The sequence below is a fragment of the Notothenia rossii genome, assembly GCF_949606895.1.
Source record: "Notothenia rossii genome assembly, chromosome: 5".
Taxonomy (NCBI): Eukaryota; Metazoa; Chordata; class Actinopteri; order Perciformes; family Nototheniidae; genus Notothenia; species Notothenia rossii.
This window is the reverse complement of record NC_136903.1, coordinates 21280058-21301503: the sequence shown is the minus strand read 5'-3', so window position 1 is coordinate 21301503 and position 21446 is coordinate 21280058. Positions and strand designations below refer to the sequence as shown.

The window sequence follows — 21446 nt, the reverse complement described above, 5'->3', positions numbered from 1 at the left end:
CTTCCCCACCTTTAACATCCCGATAGCAATGAATATATTAAATGCTTTGACAATAAATAGAGTGGCGAAGTCACGCCCATCTACTTCCGGTCCATGGGACCTTATTTCTGAAAAATTATGCACTGAAGTCAATGGAGAGAGAGAACTTATCTTTCAATCCTGTTTGAATTGTGCCACGAATTACACATATGATGTTTGTCAATCTTAAAAAAATCATTTCCATTTCAAAAAAGTCACAGTTTGTCGTAAGACTAAAAAATACCAACTAGAAAGACTACAAATCCCAGAGTTGCATAAGTGATGTCATAACTGATGTCACAATTGTTTTCCTCTGCTAAATATAAGAGATGGCTAAGATAAGATAACTTTAACAAGAGGCCTGTGTGCTTAGTACCAGGTTGTTATCATACCAGCAATGGGTCAATATTGCTCGTTCTTTCGCTTCCCATCTGATGAAAGGACCAGGAGTGCCTGGCTGGATCAAGTTAGCTACCTAACTAGTAGCAAGCACGTTAGTTAGCATTACAGTCGTAGCCTTTTCATCTTTCTCTCTGAACTACCTGATCTTTTTAATGTTTAATCTCAACCATTTGTGCAGATAGCATGAAGTAGAACAGATTGCCGATGCTAATGTAGCGTTAGCATTTCTCCCCCGGGCTTAAATGGTGTATTATAGAATGATCACACCGGTGTGACAGCACTCTTCAAAGGGTTCACGAAATATGACTACTACTCTTACTGTTTACCATTTTGGGTTACTTGATGTTACTTGATGTTAAGGCTAATACAAATGACAAGGCTAAGACTGTAATGCAAACTAACGTGCTTGCTACTAGCTAGGTAGCTAACTTGATCCAGCCAGCCACTCCTGGTCCTTTCATCAGACGGGAAGCGAAAGAACGAGCAAGACCCATTGCTGGTATGATAACAACCTGGTACTAAGCACACTGGTATCTTGTTAAAGTTATCTTATCTTAGCCAGCGCCATATAGATAGATTATATCTATATGGCACTGATCTTAGCTATCTCTTAATGGAGGAAAACAATTGTGACATCACTTACGCGACTCTGGGATTTGTAGTCTTTCTAGTTGCGTATTTTTCATAGTCTTATATTTCAACAGTTTTACGACAAACTCTGACTTTTTTTACATGGAAATTATTTTTCAAGATCGACAAACGGGATCGAAAGATAAGTTTTCAATACATAATTTTTCCGAAATAAGGTCCCATGGACCGGAAGTAGATGGGCGTGACTTTGCCACTCTATACATTAAAAGAAATCATCCGTGGAAGCCGTAGCACTGCAAAAAGCTCAGCCAATCATTTTAGCCGGGCCGGCTAAAATAACTGGATGGCCTACCTGCCTGTCAGCCTTCCATCTGTGCACAAACTTATCTCATAGCCTCATTGGTCATGTGCGTGTTTGTGTGTGTTGGAGGAGGGGCTCTGTAAGGAAGTCTAAAGGAAGAGGCAGATTTTTTCCGGTTGTGTACTTTCAAATTCTAGCGCACTCGAGCTGGTTTCTCCAAAATTACATACCCCACCTTTAAAGTGGACCTATCATGCTATATTTGAATAATACAGTGTAGGTCCATACCTATATAAGGCATATGTATACTTTTTATCTTTCAAAATACCAAACAGATCATGCATTTTAGCCATTCCTCATTTCGCTCAATTTAACACTGTCTTTGCATGGGCTGATTCTGTGAGAACAGCACCATCTACAGGCCTGGCATATGTACTACAGCGTCTCCAGCGCTTTCGAACGGCAATGTCCGTAGCTGTCTCCTCCTGATTGGTGGAGTTGGCCCAATAGCCGTAGCGCCATTTCTGTGACGTCATAGAAGTGTTCAAATCTGGATCAGTCTGTATCAGATCAGTTGCAGCCCCTTTTTAAGAGATTTGGGTATGGAGGAAAATGGAGAGGGTTGTGTTTTCTGACACTTGGTGAGTTCCCTGGAACACCGGGGACACATATTCATGTATAAAAGACGTACAAAAGTGCATTTTACATGATAGGTCACCTTTAAGTGAACTTTAGAGATGCTGGTAGGTGATTTCCCCCCTGCTGTTTGTTTCTGTTTCGCCCTCACAACCCAGCTGCCAGTCTTTTTTCCATGCTAAAATAACCAGCTCCTGGCTTCCCATCATAATATAAACTCGTTTAAGACAGTGTATTTTTTTTAATAGCTAAACCACACAGCTTTTATTACTTTGAGTTGTAGTTATTATACCATACTTCCTTCATTTTAAACAATGTCAAATTTGGTCAATTATTTGAGCACATAAACCCAAGAAAAGGCTTAATGTCAAAGAAACATGTATAAGTGTCTGTAGTGCATAAACTACTAGACTTTGTTTCCAACAAACAAGACCCTTGTGTCATCCTTGAACCCTGCGTCTGTGATGGTTGACTGAGTCCAACACGTCCTGCATTTTTCTAATGGGGCCCAGCATGTTTATTCATTATTTACAGTTGATGCTTCAAAGGCACAGGAAACAACTAGTGAGACAAGGACAAGTTCAGGTCTGTTAGAGACCTTTAACTATAGAGAAAAGCTTCATATGGTATACAAAAAGGCAATGTTAATCTCTCTTAACATGCTAAGAGTGTTTATGTTAAGAGAGGGGCTTCCAGAAAATATAAAACCTCTGTAATCCCTCAGATTGGATAACAAATGTGTTTTATCCTACCAGACAAGATATAACCAAAACAATCTGTTGAGAAGACGTCCTTAAACTTCATCATCCTTCTCTTGTTCAATCAGGATGTGGAGCATGTCTTTTGTGTCCTTAGTAGAAGAAGTACTTTACTTATATATATTACAATATCTCACAAAGTGTGATGATCGACACTCTACTATAAGAAAAGCTATAGGGAAAGGAGTCAATTATATTCTATTCTACTATATTCCTCTATATAAATATATATTTATTATTATTAAAAAGCATTAAGCATCCCTTACTTAAGATGTGTCACCACCTGAAGTGTGTAGTGAAGTGGAGGGAGTGACTATGGGAGTGTCCTCATATTAAAGCAAACAGCTACCTTGCCTATCTTTACTTGTGCTAAAGATGCTCTGGGCCGTTAAGTGGCTGCAACTTTTGCAAAGGACTTTTTTATAACTAAGAAAATAAGAAAAAATAACACTCAAAACCTACCTAAACAATGGGCTGTGTTCAAAGCTTCAGGGAATTGTGTGACCGTCCAAAGAATACTAATGTTCGCATCAGTCTCCCGGCAGTTTGCATTGTGTGGGAAACAGCCATGATCATCTTGTTTGGGATTTTTATTCGTTACGATGATGATTCAGATTCGCACTGGATAGATGACAGAAAGGAAACAAATAAGAGTGACATGGAGAATGAGTTCTACTTCAGATATCCAAGTAAGTGTCTTCATTTAAGTGTTTGATTCCTTCTCACTCTCTTTATATATCTCGGTAACTTGTATTCCTATTAATCTAGCAACCATTAAAACAATTAGCATCTTAATGTATACTAATATCTACATCTTATGCATCCACATTTCTCCACGTTGAACATTTGTTTTATCTTTTTAATGTTTTTTGTACATACCTGTTGACCCATCAGCATATTCCTACATAGCTGACAAGGCTCTGTCACCCACAGGTGCACATCTCCATGGATGGTTGACTCCCCTCAGACTTTTTTTATCTAGTTTAACAAACAAGCTAACTCTTACAACTTTATACAGATACAAAAGGTGTTTCATTTGGCCACATAAATGCGGATACAAATATGTATTTTTATTTATTTCAAGCCTTGAAAATGTATTTGGATATGTATGTTCGTGTCAAATGGGCGTTGTTTATTTCTCTCCTCTCCTGACCACCCTCGGTGTCAGTGTCAGGCTGTCATTGAGCCATCTCAGATATGGTGTTGGATGTGAGGATAAATCGACGTCCTAACACGGTATATTGTCAGACTCCTAAAGTCACGCAACCTTCCTTTACAACAAAGGGGGGGGGGGGGGGGGGGGGGGTGAACCTATTGTAATATGAGGTGTGTCGGGCACTTACAGTATTATGATGTAAAGTTTGTAAACGATACCTGCTGGTATCCCCCAGCCACTGGTTATAGCATATACAAACTGTCTCAAAAGAAGAGACACCTTTTGCAAAAAACGTTTATATTTTGAACAATAGATCATATAAGAAGCACATCAGAATTTCTTTTGGAAAATGTCGCACATCACAGATGTCCTGTCCTTTCAGTGTCAGTTATCGTCAAAGTATTGTATTTAGCTTATTTTATTTCAGGTTTTCCCATTTCCTTTTAGTATGTAATATGTGTATCATCTTGCATATACCTAAATGTTTCATATAGTTTATCTCTCCCTTCTGTCCTCTTTGCCCCAGGTTTTCAGGATGTGCATGTGATGATTTTTGTTGGATTTGGCTTCCTGATGACATTTCTTAAGCGCTACAGCTTTGGTGCGGTGGGTTTCAACTTCCTCATTGCTGCCTTTGGCCTCCAATGGGCGCTGCTAATGCAAGGCTGGTTCGGCTCCCTGGGCCCCGATGGAAAGATCAAAATTGGAGTTGAAAGGTAATCAGTTTTATTCTCAATGAGTCAAAAGCATTCCTTCTTCTTTTGTTTTATTTTGATTAAATACAGTGACCATCTTAAGCAAATATTATTATTTTCAGCTCTATTGTTCAGAAGAAAAAACACAGAGGTAAAGCAACCAGTCTGATTGACAGGATCCCATACAGATATATCCGTGCACCCACAGCTTCAATGTTTTTGGACTGACTTCATAGGCGTCGCGTTTTTACCTGACGCTGCCCGCCTCCTGCGCGTCTATAAAAAATAGATCAACTCAGTGAAAGCACCGCCTGCTGACCAATCAGAGCTCAGTGTGCAGAGTTTAAATCTATCAAGTCATTTCACAGGATAAATGAAATACAGTTTAAACTGCTGTATGCAGAGAAGACGCCGACGTGTCGCACTTTATCATTCATATAATATCATAATAGATCACATTTCCTTATCTGAGTCAGCTTCTCGAGCCGTATCTGGTCGTGCATCACCTACATTGTCTCATAGGCTACTGTATGCAGAAGTATTATTTTAAGCAACACATTAAGTTGACTAAACACTCAACTCAAATGTAATTAAAGTCAGATCCACTCGTGTCTTAGATGGGGCAGTGATATCATAAAACTGTTGTACGCTTTCAAACACTCGGTAGTTATTTTTTAACCAGTTGTTCTATATTCACCTTGCAGGTGCAACTATGTGGCTTGTATCCTTGATTATATGTTTAAGTCATGGCTGTTTAAAGTTCATATTTGTCTAATATTAGTTTACTTTTCATTAATGAAGTATGACGCTGCGCTGTCCCTATTTGTGATTGGTCAAATGTTGCTAACCCCGCCCCTTTCACGTGAACGCGCTCTCAGCTGGAGAGAGAAACCCCATGGGAGCCTGCCTGCAGGCAGCAGTCTCAGGACACATACGTACACAGACAGAAAGTGCACGCTAAGAATTCCAAAATAAAATCGCCACTATCAGTACAGCGCCACTTTCCAAACAGGAAATGCACGCAAATACAAATAAAATCGTATTGTGACACATATGTATGTATATATCTATATATATAGATATATACGGACACCTTGTATTGTAGTTACTATCAGTACAGCCGCAGCGCCACTTTCCGAACAGGAAATGCACGCAAATACAAAATAAAATCGTACTGCCACTTATTATATACATATGTATATAGATATATATAAAAATAGGGACACCTTGTATTGTTTACTCTCAGTACAGCACCACTTTCCGAACAGGAAATGCACGTTAATACAACATAAAATCGCACTGACACTTATTATCTATATACAGTTGCAAGAAAAAGTACAGTATTTGAACCCTTTGGAACTACCTGGATCTCTGCATAAATTGGTCATAAAATGTGTTCTGATCTTCATCTAAGTCACAACAATAGACAAACACAGTCTGCTTAAGCTAAAACCACACAAACAATTATATGTTTTTATGTTTTTATTGAACACACCATGTAAACATTCACAGTGCAGGGTGGAAAAAGTATGTGAACCCTTGGATTTAATAACTGGTTGACCCTCCTTTGGCAGCAATAACCTCAACCAAAAGTTTCCTATAGTTGCATATCAGACCTGCACAACGGTCAGGAGGAATTTTGGACCATTCCTCTTTACAAAACTGTTTCAGTTCATCAATATTCTTGGGATGTCTGGTGTGAATCGCTCTCTTGAGGTCATGCCACAGCATCTCAATTGGGGTTGAGGTCAGGACTCTGACTGGGCCACTCCAGAAGGCCTATTTTCTTCTGTTGAAGCCATTCTGTTGTTGATTTACTTCTGTGCTTTGGGTCGTTGTCCTGTTGCATCACCCATCTTCTGTTGAGCTTCAATTGGTGGACAGATGGCCTTAAGTTCTCCAGCAAAATGTCTTGATAAACTTTATAATTCATTTTTCCGTCGATGATGGCAATCTTTCCAGCCCCTGAGGCAGCAAAGCAGCCCCAAACCATGATGCTCCCTCCACCATATTTCACAGTTGGGATGAGGTTTTGATGTTGGTGTGCTGTGCCTTTTTTTCTCCACACATAGCGTTGTGTGTTCCTTCCAAACAACTCAACTTTGGTTTCATCTGTCCACAGAATATTTTGCCAGTAGTGCTGTGGAACATCCAGGTGCTCTTTTGCAAACTTCAAACGTGCAGATCAGAACACATTTTATGACCAACTTATGCAGAAATCCAGGTAATTCCAAAGGGTTCACATACTTTTTCTTGCAACTGTATATACAGTGGGGCAAAAAAGTATTTAGTCAACCACCAATTGTGCAAGTTCTCCCACTTAAAAAGATGAGGGGCCTGTAATTTTCATCCTAGTTATACCTTAACTATGAGAGACAAAATGAGAATAAAAATCCAGAAAATCACATTGTCTGATTTTTAAAGAATTTATTTGCACATTATGGTGGAAAATAAGTATTTGGTCACCTAAAAACAAACAAGATTTCTGGCTCTCACAGACCTGTAACTTCTTCTTTAAGAGCCTCCTCTGTCCTCCACTTGTTAACTGTATTAATGGCCTCTGTTTGAACTCGTTATCAGTAAAAAAGACACCTGTCCACAGTCTCAAACAGTCACTTTTCAAACTCCACTATGGCCAAGACCAAAGAGCTGTCAAAGGACACCAGAAACAAAATTGTAGACTTGCACCAGGCTGGGAAGACTGAATCTGCAATAGGTAAGCAGCTTGGTGTGAAGAAATCAACTGTGGGAGCAATTATTAGAAAATGGAAGACATACAAGACCACTGATAATCTCCCTCGATCTGGGGCTCCACGCAAGATCTCACCCCGTGGGATCAAAATGATCACAAGAACGGTGAGCAAAAATCCCAGAACCACACGGGGGGACCTAGTCAATGACCTGCAGAGAGCTGGGACCAAAGTAACAAAAGCTACCATCAGTAACACACTACGCCGTCAGGGACTCAAATCCTGCAGTGCCAGACGTGTCCCCCTGCTTAAGCCAGTACATATCCAGGCCCGTCTGAAGTTTGCTAGAGAGCATTTAGATGATCCAGAAGAGGATTGGGAGAATGTCATATGGTCAGATGAAACCAAAATATAACTTTTTGGTAAAAACTTAACTAGACGTGTTTGGAGGAGAAAGAATGCTGAGTTGCATCCAAAGAACACCATACCTACTGTGAAACATGGGGGTGGAAACATCATGCTTTGGGGCTGTTTTTCTGCAAAGGGACCAGGACGACTGATCCGTGTAAAGGAAAGAATGAATGGGGCCATGTATCGTGAGATTTTGAGTGACAACCTCCTTCCATCAGCAAAGGGCATTGAAGATGAATCGTGGCTGGGTCTTTCAGCATGACAATGATCCCAAACACACCGCCCGGGCAACGAAGGAATGGCTTCCCAAGAAGCATTTCAAGGTCCTGGAGTGGCCTAGCCAGTCTCCAGATCTCAACCCCATAGAAAATCTTTGGAGGGAGTTGAAAGTCCTTGTTGCCCAGCGACAGCCCCAAAACATCACTGCTCTAGAGGAGATCTGCATGGAGGAATGGGCCAAAATACCAGCAACAGTGTGTGAAAACCTTGTGAAGACTTACAGAAAACGTTTGACCTGTCATTGCCAACAAAGGGTATAAGAAAGTATTGAGATGAACTTTTGTTATTGACCAAATTAACCAAATTAACCTTATTTTCCACCATAATTTGCAAATAAATTCTTTAAAATGTGATTTTCTGGATGCTTTTTTCCCCACTGTATATATATAGATATACTGTGTATGTATTTATATATATAAATACGACATCTTGTATTTTAGTTACACCCGCTAGACAACAGTGGAGGGTTCGAGAAACAACCGTGTATGCCGGGTGCTGGACACAGGCAGCGGGGGGACACCCGAGACCGGGCTGTGTCCCCGGTAGAAACCGGGTGAAATAGCCAAAACCTCCGTGATGAGTCTCCATTGTGATTTGAAAACTTCCATCAAACGAGTCTTTCGGGGGCCGGGGAAAAAACGTGTTCTTCAGAATCGTCACTTCCTGTACTGACAGTGCAGGTGTCAAGAGAGTGTTAGGGTTAGTTTAGATAACTCAAACATATCCAGGGTATGTTGAACTGGCTTCGTAGTACAGGGCACATGTGGCTGCATAGCAGCGCTAATGTCAAAGACACAAACATTATACATTATATTTTTATTTTACCAGGATGCAGTGACACAAATATTTGGGAAGGCTTAGCCTTCCCTAGCCTACAGTACCTGCCGCCCTTGACTGACTTGTACCTGGAATGTAAACAGAGACTTACAGTAAGGCTACTTAGAAGATGATACTATTGAAGGGCTAGTCGTTATGTGTCAACAGATATAATAGGCGCCTACCTGTATGATAGAAAGAAAGAAGAGTTGGATAAATAGATAAGCTCATGATTGCTTCAGTGCTGAAATGTACTGTTTATTTGGTTTACTGTTGTTAGGCTACATCTGTACAACCTAGCAATATCCAATGCAAATACTGTCTAATGTCACGCCACAACAGGATAGATAGATAGATAAAAAGATAGATAGATTGTCCTTTAGGTACCTAGTTATTGTGACGTATGACATTTTTAAACTTACCCTGACAACGGATTTCAAATGATCTCATATGGTTTTGTTTGTCCTCTATGTTTTTAATGTCCTTTCCCCTCCTCAGCCTGATAAATGCTGACTTCTGTGTGGCGAGCTGCCTGATCGCCTACGGGGCGGTGCTCGGCAAAGCCAGTGCAGTCCAGCTAATGGTCATGACTCTGTTTGGGATCACATTGTTTGCTGTGGAGGAACATATTATCATACATATCATACATGTAAGTTAAAAAAGTAATTTGTTTTTGTTTTTGATGTCATTCAGCAAGAGATACCATCTAATCGTGTAACATGTTTATTATGGCTAATCTGCCCTCTCACACTGAAACTGGGCAAACGCCTGAATCCTGTGACTCACAGTTGTCTTGTGTGCTAATGCTATGTAACTTATTCCACCCACCCATTATTTCTAATTTGATCTTTTATGAAGGCCAAAGATGCAGGAGGCTCCATGGTGATCCACACCTTTGGAGCTTATTATGGTCTTTCCATCTCGTGGATGCTCTATCGGCCAAACCTGAACCAGAGCAGTCGTCTGCAGTGCTCCGTCTACCAATCAGATGTCTTTGCCATGATTGGTGGGCATATTTAATTACATACTCGTTCTTTTTTTTCCTTCACAATACTTACCACTATTTTGGATGTCCTGTGGATCTGCTGTCTTTTTAAGGTTAACCCTGCTTTATGTGTAGGCACCCTCTTCCTGTGGATGTTCTGGCCCAGCTTCAACTCGGCCATCACGGACCACGGGGACGGGCAGCACCGAGCAGTCATCAACACCTACCTGGCTCTGGCCTCAACCGTGCTCACTACTGTGGCCGTGTCCAGCCTTTTCCAGAAGCATGGGAAACTAGACATGGTGACGATCAGCACTGTTTTTATGTCAGTCACAGCACTTAAAGGTCCCATGTAATGCTTTTCTGCCCCAGAACGCCTCGTTAGAGATTTCTCTTTTTCCGTTGTTTTCTTCCTGGGTACAGTGACGTGCCCATACCCAAATGGACCCATTGGAGTAATCCGTGGAGCTCCTCACACACACACACTTTCTCAGCGGCGAAACTGTGACGCGCTGGGGGGTGCTAATGGAGCCTCGCAGCTGCGATCTGTGGCGCGCTTACACTGTAGGTGCACCGTGTTTGGGGGTGCGGGTGCTAGTGGAGCCGCGCAGATGGGGGTGCTGCAGCCCCCTCAGCACAACCCCCCTTTTCCCTCGTCCATTCACGATGTCTCGCTGTCAAGCTGGAAATGAACCCAGCTCACACTGTCCGCTCCTCGCAGCAGCGAGCCACGCAACGTCCCGCCAACACGGCACCCAGACCCCACGCAGCATTCTCATCTGTTTGTCATTACTTGTCTCATTTTCTGATTGCTAATGCCATTGTAACACACAATCACTGATGTTCCGCTGTAACGGTGGTAGACTCATCAGAACAGAGTTGTCAAGCTGACCAATTAGAGCACAGTGGGCTCACAGCGAGGGGGGGGGGGGGGGGGGGGGGGGGGCAGGAGCTCCAACAAGCCGTATACAGAGATGCTGTACGAGAAAACAATGTGAGTTTGGAAAATTTCACAATATAAATCTATTCTGGTAGACCTCAACAATGGAATTATGATCAGTAGAAATGGCCATGACATGGGACCTTTAAGTTAAGAGTTAGAGTTAAGCTATCCTGTAGTAATGTGATTATGGGACAGGGAGGTGTGTATATTTGATCTCTGCTGAAGTAGAACGCCTTGTCAACTTGCCCCACTTAAACAAACTCAAACTTAATTTTGAAAGTACTTTGATGCATACTCAGCTTTAAACTGATACCCCATTTATGTATCTGTGTCTAACGGTGCACTTTGACCTCACTTTAGGTTCACATCCAGAACTCCACTCTTGCTGGAGGCGTTGCGGTGGGAACTGCAGCTGAGTTCATGTTGATGCCCTATGGGTCTCTGATCGTAGGATTCTGCTGTGGTATCATCTCCACCCTGGGTTATATCTATCTCACGGTATGCTATTTAACTGGTTTATTGGGTATAGCTATTGAGAGATAAGCCTCAGTGTCGTTTTTGAAAATGCCCAACAAACAATGAAGGCAATTAGCTAGAGAAATGTACAAATGTAAACAAAAATACAAAACTCTTTGACTCTCCACAGACATATCAAAACTTACTTCCCCAAAATATTTCCCCAACTTTTGTTTTGTTTTTGTTTAGTTGATATACTCTCTGTCAGAGTGTGCTTTCCTACATTTGCCACTCATTATCTTAGCTGCTTTTGCGGCTTTGAAGTCGACCATCAGTCCGACCTGCCTGTTTTTAAGTAATCACAGCCAAACCTAACTGATGTGTCCATCCCAGCCTTTCATGGAGAAGTACCTGAAGATCCAGGACACATGTGGAATCCATAACCTGCATGCCATGCCAGGAGTCATAGGTGGCATCGTGGGAGCCATTACTGCCGCAGCTGCAACAGAGTCTGTTTATGGCGTTGAAGGGTGAGTGGCTTACAAACAGAGAGGTCATCTAACTGGATAAAAGATGATCAACCGGCAAATTAATACTTTGTATCATTCCCAAATATGGGCTTTTGTTGTACTGTGTCTCCTTTTTTTTTTTAAAGGCTCAAAGAGACCTTTGATTTTGTGGGTGACATGTCACCCACAAAGCAAGGTGGTTACCAAGCAGCAGCCCTCTGTGTGGCTATCTGTTTCGGTGTGGGCGGAGGCATCCTTGTCGGTAAGGGAAAACAGCAAACACCCTTAAGTTCAGCCTGTAAATTATACAGTAATTTAATAACTGCGACATAACTCTGTTTGCATGCAGTGAATGAAGGACTGTGTGTGTTGGGATACTGACTCTGTTTGTGTCTTTAAGGTTGTGTTTTAAGATTACCTATCTGGGGAGATCCTGCAGATGACAGCTGTTTTGATGATGAGCACTACTGGGAGGTGAGAGACTTTTATGTCATCATAAAGAGTTTTGTATTTTGCTGTTTGAATAGGAATAACAATATCAAATCACAATGAAGGAAGAAGATTATTCCACAAAAAGTCAGATTGGGACCAAGTCCAGCTGGTTTACCCAAAACATGTGTATATATATCAAAACATACACTGCTTTACAGGATCGACATTCTTTGCTTTGCTATTTTAGTTTGGGAACATTTGATTGATTTGTGTTCATTACCCTGTTTTTCCACTTGTTGTGTGTGTGTTAGTAAATGATCTGCAGTCATTCTGCCAGCTCTATTTACAAAAAACAGTTCATCATTTGTATGCCAGGAGCAAGTGCACACTGCATCATACATTTCGTTTTACCTGTTTGATCCTGGGGTTATTAGTCTTCCACTTTAATCATGTTGTTAAACTCTTAATTGTTCACAGCTTCCTCAGGATGAAGAGAGCACCGAACCAGTCCTTCAGTACAACAACCACATGCGGAACAAAGACGTGTAAGTGTCCTTAAAGGTCTTTTGACGACAGGTTGCTGGGTCATGGGGTTTTGATATTCTCACAACAAACCACCCTGCAGGTTGTGCCTTTTTTGATGAGGAGTGAGATGCCTTCAATGTCCTCTTGGTGGCAGCAGATCCACATTTTCTGAGGATACATGTGACACATTGTAATTCCTTCCCTTTGTTGGGAATATATATTCACAGTGTTGAATACAGTGTGAATACACAATTAATTAAATCTATATATGTATCAGTGTCCCTGTCACTCAATGTGGGGGCTAGATTACCAAATGCTGACGTGGACCCTGGGCTCTTTTTTCCCAAGTGAAGCTTATTTGTGCTCTTTGTTGATAGGGGTTTTTCACAGCACAGCACATCACTGCAAGTCTCCAATTAGACCTTGAAGTCATGTTTACTGTGGAAGTGAAAATAATATTAGATACTAGATTTAAAAAATAGCTGAATTAGCTTGATTGTAATTTACCCAGTAAACTGTCCAGGATTATCTACAGGCCTTAGAAGAAAACATTTTGAATCCTCACACTGTGAGCAACAACTTGTGTTTGAAGTTTCATTGGTTTTTGTTACTCATCATGTGATCTTCTTTTTTTACAGAATTGAGACAAACTTCAACATGCAGCAGACCTAAAGCTTTAGGTGTTGATCCTGATTGATCTTAATCTTTGTAACTCACGTCCTGTTTTATTTGACTTATTTTCTCATTCTTGATATCAATTATTGATTTGAGTGTTATTCTTATCAAATCCAAGCCAGTAATGATTTAACATTGATCGCGATAAATGTGTGTTAATATGTTGTTCAGCCTGGGGACTAAAAATATGTAAGTGAAAAAACGCCATAAAATGTTGTTTTCCAAGATATTTATTCTCAGTTAAATCAAATATAATTCAATCACATATTTGGTGTTAAATATGAGAGGTGTTATACCGGTACTAGTGACTTGCCTTGTTTCAACAATTACAGATTCTTAATAGATTGAAGTGTGGGCCTTTAAAACTTTGGTTTCTTTAAGTGCTTTTGAGTTATTTAAAACCATGATTTCAACAATATTGAATTTGAATTAAGTTTTGAACTGGATTTCCACGTCAAGCTGTCAGGTTTGTTTGTAAGCTTTATATTTATTTTTCATGGTTGCTTAACTTTATATTGCATATAGACTTAACCTAAATATGTGTCTTAATTTTACAATCGGATGTAATGTTATTGATTTTAAAATAAAGAACTGTTATACTTGTTTTGAAGTTATGCTGTGACATAAAGGATGTGTGGTAAGACTTTACCAACAGAATGATACATTTATAAGCAATATATAAACACTTAATTGTCCAGTAAGGACCTATAATGTAGTTTTAGGACAAAGCAAAATAAACTATAGGAGTTGTGTTTACTACATTTGTATTTATTAATATATCTGCTTTTATAATAACATGGTTTATAAGAAACAATATATTAAATGTTAATGTGCTGCTTATAAAATGTTGATTGGAGGGTTAAAGCAAAGTATAAGCAAGCCTTTTTATTCACGTAACGATGAATGACTTTGTCAAAAGCTTATTTTTTACATTTACATGTTGTACACAGTAGAATCTCATGGTATTTTAAAAGGGAAAAGTTTGTTAATGGTAATTTTGAAAATTAATAAAGTTCATTTATTCAAACATTTGCATGATGTATACAGTATGCTGTACCCATTGTATTTTAATTTAGAACAGTATGTATGTTTTTTATAATTGAATCTATTCACATGCACTTTGACCAAATAGTTAATAGAAAATCGATATTTAACACTTAAAAGAGGAGGAAATAAGTTTACCCTCATTTAAAAAGCCCTTCAGCATCCCCTCTCTGGTGGAGTACGACTGAGGGTAAAGGGCACACCCTTACTGCTCTGTTGGGACACTGTGGTCCCCAATAACAAACTGCAGACCATCCTCATCCTCATGACCTCGGGTCAAAGAGTAACAAGAGGGCAAGGTCACTGGCAGGGCTGCACACGCTGGAATACATCATTTAAAATTGATTGATGGAGATAATATCTGGGGAAACAATGACAATGAACGCTTGTTACTAAAAATGTGTAATTGATTTGCAGATAAATAGATGTCATAATGTCATTAAATACTGGACGTCGGTTTACGGTGCAGTTTTTTCTGTATCTTCCTCATCGTCTTTTTGCAATGTCATTTCCACATGCTCTGTCCACCTGGCTGCGGTGTTTCCCTGATGGAGGGCTGGCAGCAGCTCATGGTGGGAGTGTCGATGATTCCCACACATGAGTAGCAGCGAGGAATCCATGGCCTCGTCCCGTCTCCTCGCTAACAAAGGCAAGCTTAGTGCTGTTTTCTTTTGTCATCAGTAACGTGTTTGAGTAAAGGAGGTAATGGTGCCACAAGTGCTCCAATTAAACGAGATGCAGCCCTGCTGGGAAGAAAGGCTCCCCCATTGCCCCCGATACCCCCCAAATACACACACACTCAAACCGGGCCTCTTCTCATCCTACCCCCATGCCGTTCCCGCCCCAACTCTACTCATGTTTATTCATCAACCACTTACAGGGCAAACGCAGAGGCCTGTTAAAACTAAATCAGACTTATTTATATATGATGCCAGATCTTCCCCTTTGTACGTTAAGGGAGCTTTACGGCATCCTGGCAGCCATGTTTGATGTTTGCCCTCCTTTGGACAGGCCCTGACCACACATGTGACTCCCACAACAAAAAAAAAAAACTGTACAGGGACAGCAGGGAGAGACCCAGAGGCCACGGAGAAGGTGAGATGGAAAAACTTGAGGAGGCAAAGGGGCATGAAAAGGGGGAGGGACAGACAGAGAATGAGGCCTCACTTTCATTGCTGATGACTGACTGCTTACCATCCGGGCTCAATCATGATCTTTGATTGACAGGTCAGCGGGAAGGAAAGGGTGGGAAACAGGGTGCAGGACAAGAGCTTAGAATGGGAGCAGCACAATATAACTCCCATGCAGGGGGCCGCACAGACGCTCATTAATGATAAAGAACATACCAGGATAAGCATGTTTTCCTTGCATGCCAGCGATGTTGTTTGTAGGTTGAGATTAGTTTTTAATCTTCTATACGTGCTTATGTGAAATGTACAGAGTACAACGTGGGAGGTCGTGTCAGAGCACCTGGCTTGGGCTAGTTGGCTTTTTGTCTTTTTGCCATTATTCTAAGAAAACAACGTAATGTGTCTAATGGTGATTATGTTGCCAGGGTATTCATCTTTTTGTTTTACAGTTTGCATATGTGTCAGTCACTCTGCAGTAACAATCTCTGAATTCACTTTACAGTTACGAGGATCTACAACGGTTAGTGAAGTATTCAGGGATCCATGTTCACTCCCTCATAAAGAGAGCAGTAAAAGCCCCCATTGAAAGAAACCACAAGTCCATAGAACTGCTCATAAACTATTCAAGCCCTGACTCCTTTCTCTATACTTAATCTACTCACGTTTTGTGCAGCCTCAGTGTCCCCTAAAGGTTGCTTCTTAGCAGGTGCATCTGACTTCTAAAACCCCTCTGACCATTTAGATCTGGACTTTTCAAAAACGAATACTACGTTGTTTTTTTTCCGCACATCAGTTCTGTCCTCATCAGTGATTGAAAGTATCGTCAGTGTCGTATTGGGGCCCTTTTGTCACATTTTCTGAGTTGTTAGCAGTTCTACCATTGTGACTTCACTTCTAAACTTCTCAGATTGATTCATTTAAATAATTGTTTTAGGCATAGAGAGGTCCAAATGTCAGACGTTTTAACAAAATGTGCAAGGATTCCAATGGTTCAAAACATTGGTGTTCATTATTTTTTTCTTTCCTATTACTTGAATCATCTAGATTTAATTTCCTTTGTACCACATACATTTGAAGCTTACTTAGGTGCATGAAGTGCATGAAGTTGTTAAAAAGCTTAACCTTCATCAGCTAAAATGTAAAATACTGCCTAAATGTTACCGTTCAACTAAAATCTGTAAAAGGGTCATTCTAAATATTGAGTTATTTTATTGTATTGTTTAGGTACATTTCTAAATTGCACTTTCAAGCAGTACTTTGATCATTTTATTATGTTGTATTGATATACGTTTACTGTAGTGAAATGTTTTGAATGCTTCTTCCACCACAGGACCCACTGTAGAGGATTAAACACTTTCAATTGGACCCACTGGACTTAAATGCTGTAAAGAAATGCCAAAAGTGTTTCCCTTTATTGTTCAAATCTCCAACCCTGACCAACAACATAAACTAAATGCACACCAATGCACAGATGTCAGATCAGTGATAGAAGATATTTTTCTGCACAATCTTATGATACTTCAAGTACATTTGCTGATGAAACATCTATAACATTTGAATGAAGGACTTTTACTAATACTGGAGCAGCCTGTATATTGCTGTAGGCCCTTCGGTAGGCCTACATTACCTTGATTAAAGTCTTTCACCACTGCCCATTTGTGTTTTCCCCTTCTGTTCTCAACCTGCTGACGGGCCTCCCAGCTCCGGCCTCCCCAGGTATCCCCAGGCCTCCCCACGCCACTAACTGTCCACAGAGCCTGCTTAAGTGTCCCTATCGGACCACAGTGGAGAGGAACAGCAGATTAACCATGATCCTATCTGCTCACCGCTAGCCCCTTCATACGCTCCGTTACACCAGCATTTAAAAGGAGGAGGGGACGCCATTCAGGCCCCTGATATGAATCCCAGACGAAGGGACAAGAACAGAGCTTTCACCCCCGTTTCACAGAAAAGACCTCTTTCTGGCACCCTCTAATTCTGGTTGCTACGGGCTCCTGGGTTCAATGGTGGACTCCCGTTGTGAGGGGACAAAGCCTCTCAGTCATCCGGCCATGGTTGCTAGGGGAGGCAGAATGTATGGGGAGGGACGGGCTGCCGTTGTCCCAGACGAAATGTCTCTCTCAAGGCGGCTGAGATGTGGTGATTGACAGGTGGCTACACGCTCCAGTGCGGATCACCAGGGAGGTCTGGGGGGCCTTATCTGTGACCGTGTGTGTATAAATGGGTATTCATGGCAGGTTATGGTATTTGGCATTGGCATATGGTTTTTAGGTTTCTGTGGCACCGTTTATTACCTGTAGAGGGAGCTGCTCCTGCTTCAACTTGATGTTCCATCAGCCTTTAAATGATTCAGTTTTTAACCTGGCTGGCATTGGTGGTAAAAACACATTTCAATAATGTAAAACTAATGTGATAGGCCTAAATCGTTCATTTGAAACCATATGTTAAGCCCTCCTCTAGTCAAACATATGTTTTTTAGGCTCAATTCTTTTCATTTTGATGTTTGAACTTGACTGTACAGAATGATCTTCTGAAGGGGAAAGTTTCTCTGTGCCTACCTTGAAATCTGAGTTCAATACGTTCATTTACTAGCAGCATTACAGATAGCTTGAAAGCCAATCATGTCCTTCGGAAAAAAACATTTGAACTAGCAAGAAGCAGTAGATGCGACTTTAACCAGGCCATTTTGAAATGTTTTGTGGAAAAACCAGATGAGACACAAGTGATAATTGTAAGCAACTCATATGAGTGATCTTAAACTTGAAGTTTTACTAGCACAATGAACTATAAGTAGAAGTGCTTCCACATTAAAATAGCCCTCCTGACTGATGTTAGATAGACCTAACATTGTTAGATTCTTAATCATATACTATAATTCATTTTTTATTTGGTTGCCTGTGTTGGAGCTAGTTTTAACCTGAATGAACCAGAGTTCAGTGAGTCCCAACATTGCAATAGGGCCCCTCCAAAGGGTCTTGTTAAATCTGCGGGGTAGTGATGTGATTAATGTGCTTCAAATGTATCTCATCCTGTCTAGACTTTTCTCCGATCTTTTGTTTTCTGTGTGTGAAATATATCATTGTACCTGTTTTGGCTTCCTAACTATGTTTTAAAAAGAAACCATGTGAGGAGTTTAGAGTGGAAAGGACTATGTGGTGAAAATTATACAAATTCATGTAAAAAAACCACATAAAATATGTGTTGACGGTTCGTCATAGAATATGTGTTGGCACACCATTGTGTTGTTAATAACTAGGAGGTTTGACACCTATATGTATTGTAAAGGGTGTCACTCTGAACGCTTACATTTGTGGTCTAAATAAAAAATGTTTCTTTTTTTTTTTAATTACAGACTAAATTCACTAAGTATATAGAAACTTAAGGACCAAAATGTAGGAACAAACTCCAACAACAAATGACATAAACAATCACAGAGCATGTACATGGTTAGTGTCAGTCTAGCGCGCTTTATGTTGTCTCATATTGTATACAATATAGTCTAAACAGCTTTACAGTCAGAATCAAATATATAGCTTTTGTTAGACAGAGAGAGCACATTGTAAATCAAAAGGCTAAATTAAGGCTGTGGGTTTATGTTTATCTGCCTCAAAAGGATTAGTGATATTTAGACTTCTGTGTCTCCCCGGCCTGGGAACCATCACCCCGCCGCTCTCTAGACACCAGCACTCCCCGTGTCCCCCTCCAGGGCCACGGAGGTGAGTGGGAACAGACAAAGTAGGACGAGGGGATCTAAAGGGGTTCACGCACCACACCGTCTCCCCTCAGATAGACGGCTGGGACTGTCTGGGTTCTGCTCTCCCAGACAGGGAGCCCTTCCACCCGTCAGATGCTGCCCACGCCCATCCCCCCACCCCCCTTCGCCTTGACCTTGACTCTCTGTCACATAGGCCCTCCAGACAGTCTAGGGTCAAAGGCTAACACAGCAGCCACACATCAGACACGGTTCAGGTCCCCTGTGTCCTTATGAATGCTGAATGGTAAATCACCCTAAAATCAGCCTGTTGGAATGTGGCTTGGAATTCCTGCAGAGATGGAACTCAGGGAGACCGCTATAATATTGACCATATATCAAGATCATGAAAACGAATAGGTAGATATTTTTTTTAATGGTTTTACAACTGATGCTGATGCTTTAATGTGTCCTGCATAGATTCAATGAAAATATATGATTTTGAGAGTCCAAATTATGATTTTGTTCTTATTTGAGCAATGTTTCAAAATGCACATCTATATTTTGTGTTTAATAATAATGGGAATCAGCTCCCACATGCATTACTTTCCATTTGCAAGCAGCCATGTTACATTTTACCTTTCACCTTTGACTGCTGATTCACATCCTCCTCAGCCAATCACATCTCAGCTAAGCAGCTTGCCATGACAGATTTGTGACTGAGGAGAACGGCTGCATCCTCACGTGGCTTTTTGAAAAATGCCAAGCCCAAGCCGCACAGTGTGAAGCTCTGATGAGCCTCGTGTGAGCACAGAGCTGGTTGTGTCTTATCTCTCTTTCTCTCACGTACTGTTACTCTCTTTATTCCCTTCTGTCTTTCCATAAAATCTTTTTTCTTTTTGACTCTGAATTCTAGCATTTCTGTTTTTGTTACCTAAGCAAAAACTGCCTTATTGTCTCTTCGAGATCCCCCATCTTTTAATGATGTAAGAATCTTTATTGCCATTATGCATCAAAGGGTAGCACAATGAAATCCATTAGTCCAATCCAATAGTCCAATACTCTTCCTCTGCTCTGTTGTACATTTTTAAATCACTTAATTTCTTCAAGAACATTTTTATCAAAATCAGAAATGATTCAATTATCTGATTTAATGACAGTTTAAATTAAATAGAAGAACAACTACATTATACAAACATAAGAAGTAAAAATGTGCAACTAAAAGATAAAATAAGATATCAACATAAGAGATTAAAGAAAAATTAGAGTTAAACAGTCTGATGAGGATGATTAATTTGATAATCTTACAAGCAAATGTAGCTAGATAGACTGGATGCAAACCCCAATCTAGAATACAAGACCAGCATTCCCAGTTTTTTTCTCTCATTGAATATTGTCCCCACATACAGACAGAAAGTGGAGATTTGCAAGCAAGTTGACAAAAAGGACAATAAGAATCAGACACACACAAACCTTATCAAGGTCTCCTCGCTCACAGAATCTTCGTTCACACACTCTTTCAAAGGATATCCAGTCGAGTTTTATACTGGACACATCATATTTCTTAACCTGCATGTGCAGCACCAAACTCTATTTTTGATTTTAAAAAATAACTAAACCTGGATCCACTGATTTAACCTGCTTCTCTCACCCATCAATAAATAAGGGCTTGTCAAAAGGCTACTGTGGTGGATCAGGTGTGTAGGTGACACATTTTGAATGTCGTGTGAGTCCACTTTTGAATAACTATAGGTGAAATTAATATCAAGAGCACAAAATGCTGCGCAATACTACAACTAATTGAATGATTTTAATTCGGTATTTTACTTGCATAGGATACAAATCAGGCTTAACCTTTTTATTCCTATTCGCCAATTTTAGATAAAATGTGCTTGCCTGTGTCCTTCACGTACAATCCTCTACATATTGTCTTGATTGTGAAAGCTTGTTTTCACGTAACAAGGCTACATCTGATTTCATTCATTTTCGTTATAACGCCTCAAGAAAACCATTGCAGAAGATGTCTTTAAATAAAACAGATCTTGTATATTGTATTTACTCAAAACGGTTACAGTGAAAATCAAGGGGCTGTAAATTGCAAACGATTACTATATTGCTCGGTTGTTTGTGGAGGAAGAATATGTTTTACACAGTCACACACACTGTTTGGTCCAACATAAACCGTTACACTGGTTACATAAAAAGTACAGAACTAATAATTGTTCGCATTATTCGTTAACAACCCAATAATGTGCCAACACGTTTTTTTTATGACGAGCCGTCAAGATTAAAAACGTTTTAAA

The 21446-nt window shown here is 40.4% G+C and overlaps 1 protein-coding gene across 1 annotated transcript; it reads left to right on the top strand.

Moving 5' to 3' along the window:
• Positions 1-1184: 1184 nt before the first annotated feature.
• Positions 1185-13881, top strand: rhcgb (Rh family, C glycoprotein b). The gene is made up of 11 exons (XM_079681121.1): positions 1185-3395; positions 4389-4578; positions 9252-9402; positions 9612-9759; positions 9874-10040; positions 11042-11179; positions 11531-11667; positions 11793-11908; positions 12047-12120; positions 12556-12623; positions 13242-13881. Exons 1-11 carry the CDS (start codon positions 3176-3178, stop codon positions 13273-13275), a joined length of 1443 nt encoding a protein of 480 aa, XP_079537247.1. The 5' UTR covers positions 1185-3175; the 3' UTR covers positions 13276-13881.
• Positions 13882-21446: the final 7565 nt, after the last annotated feature.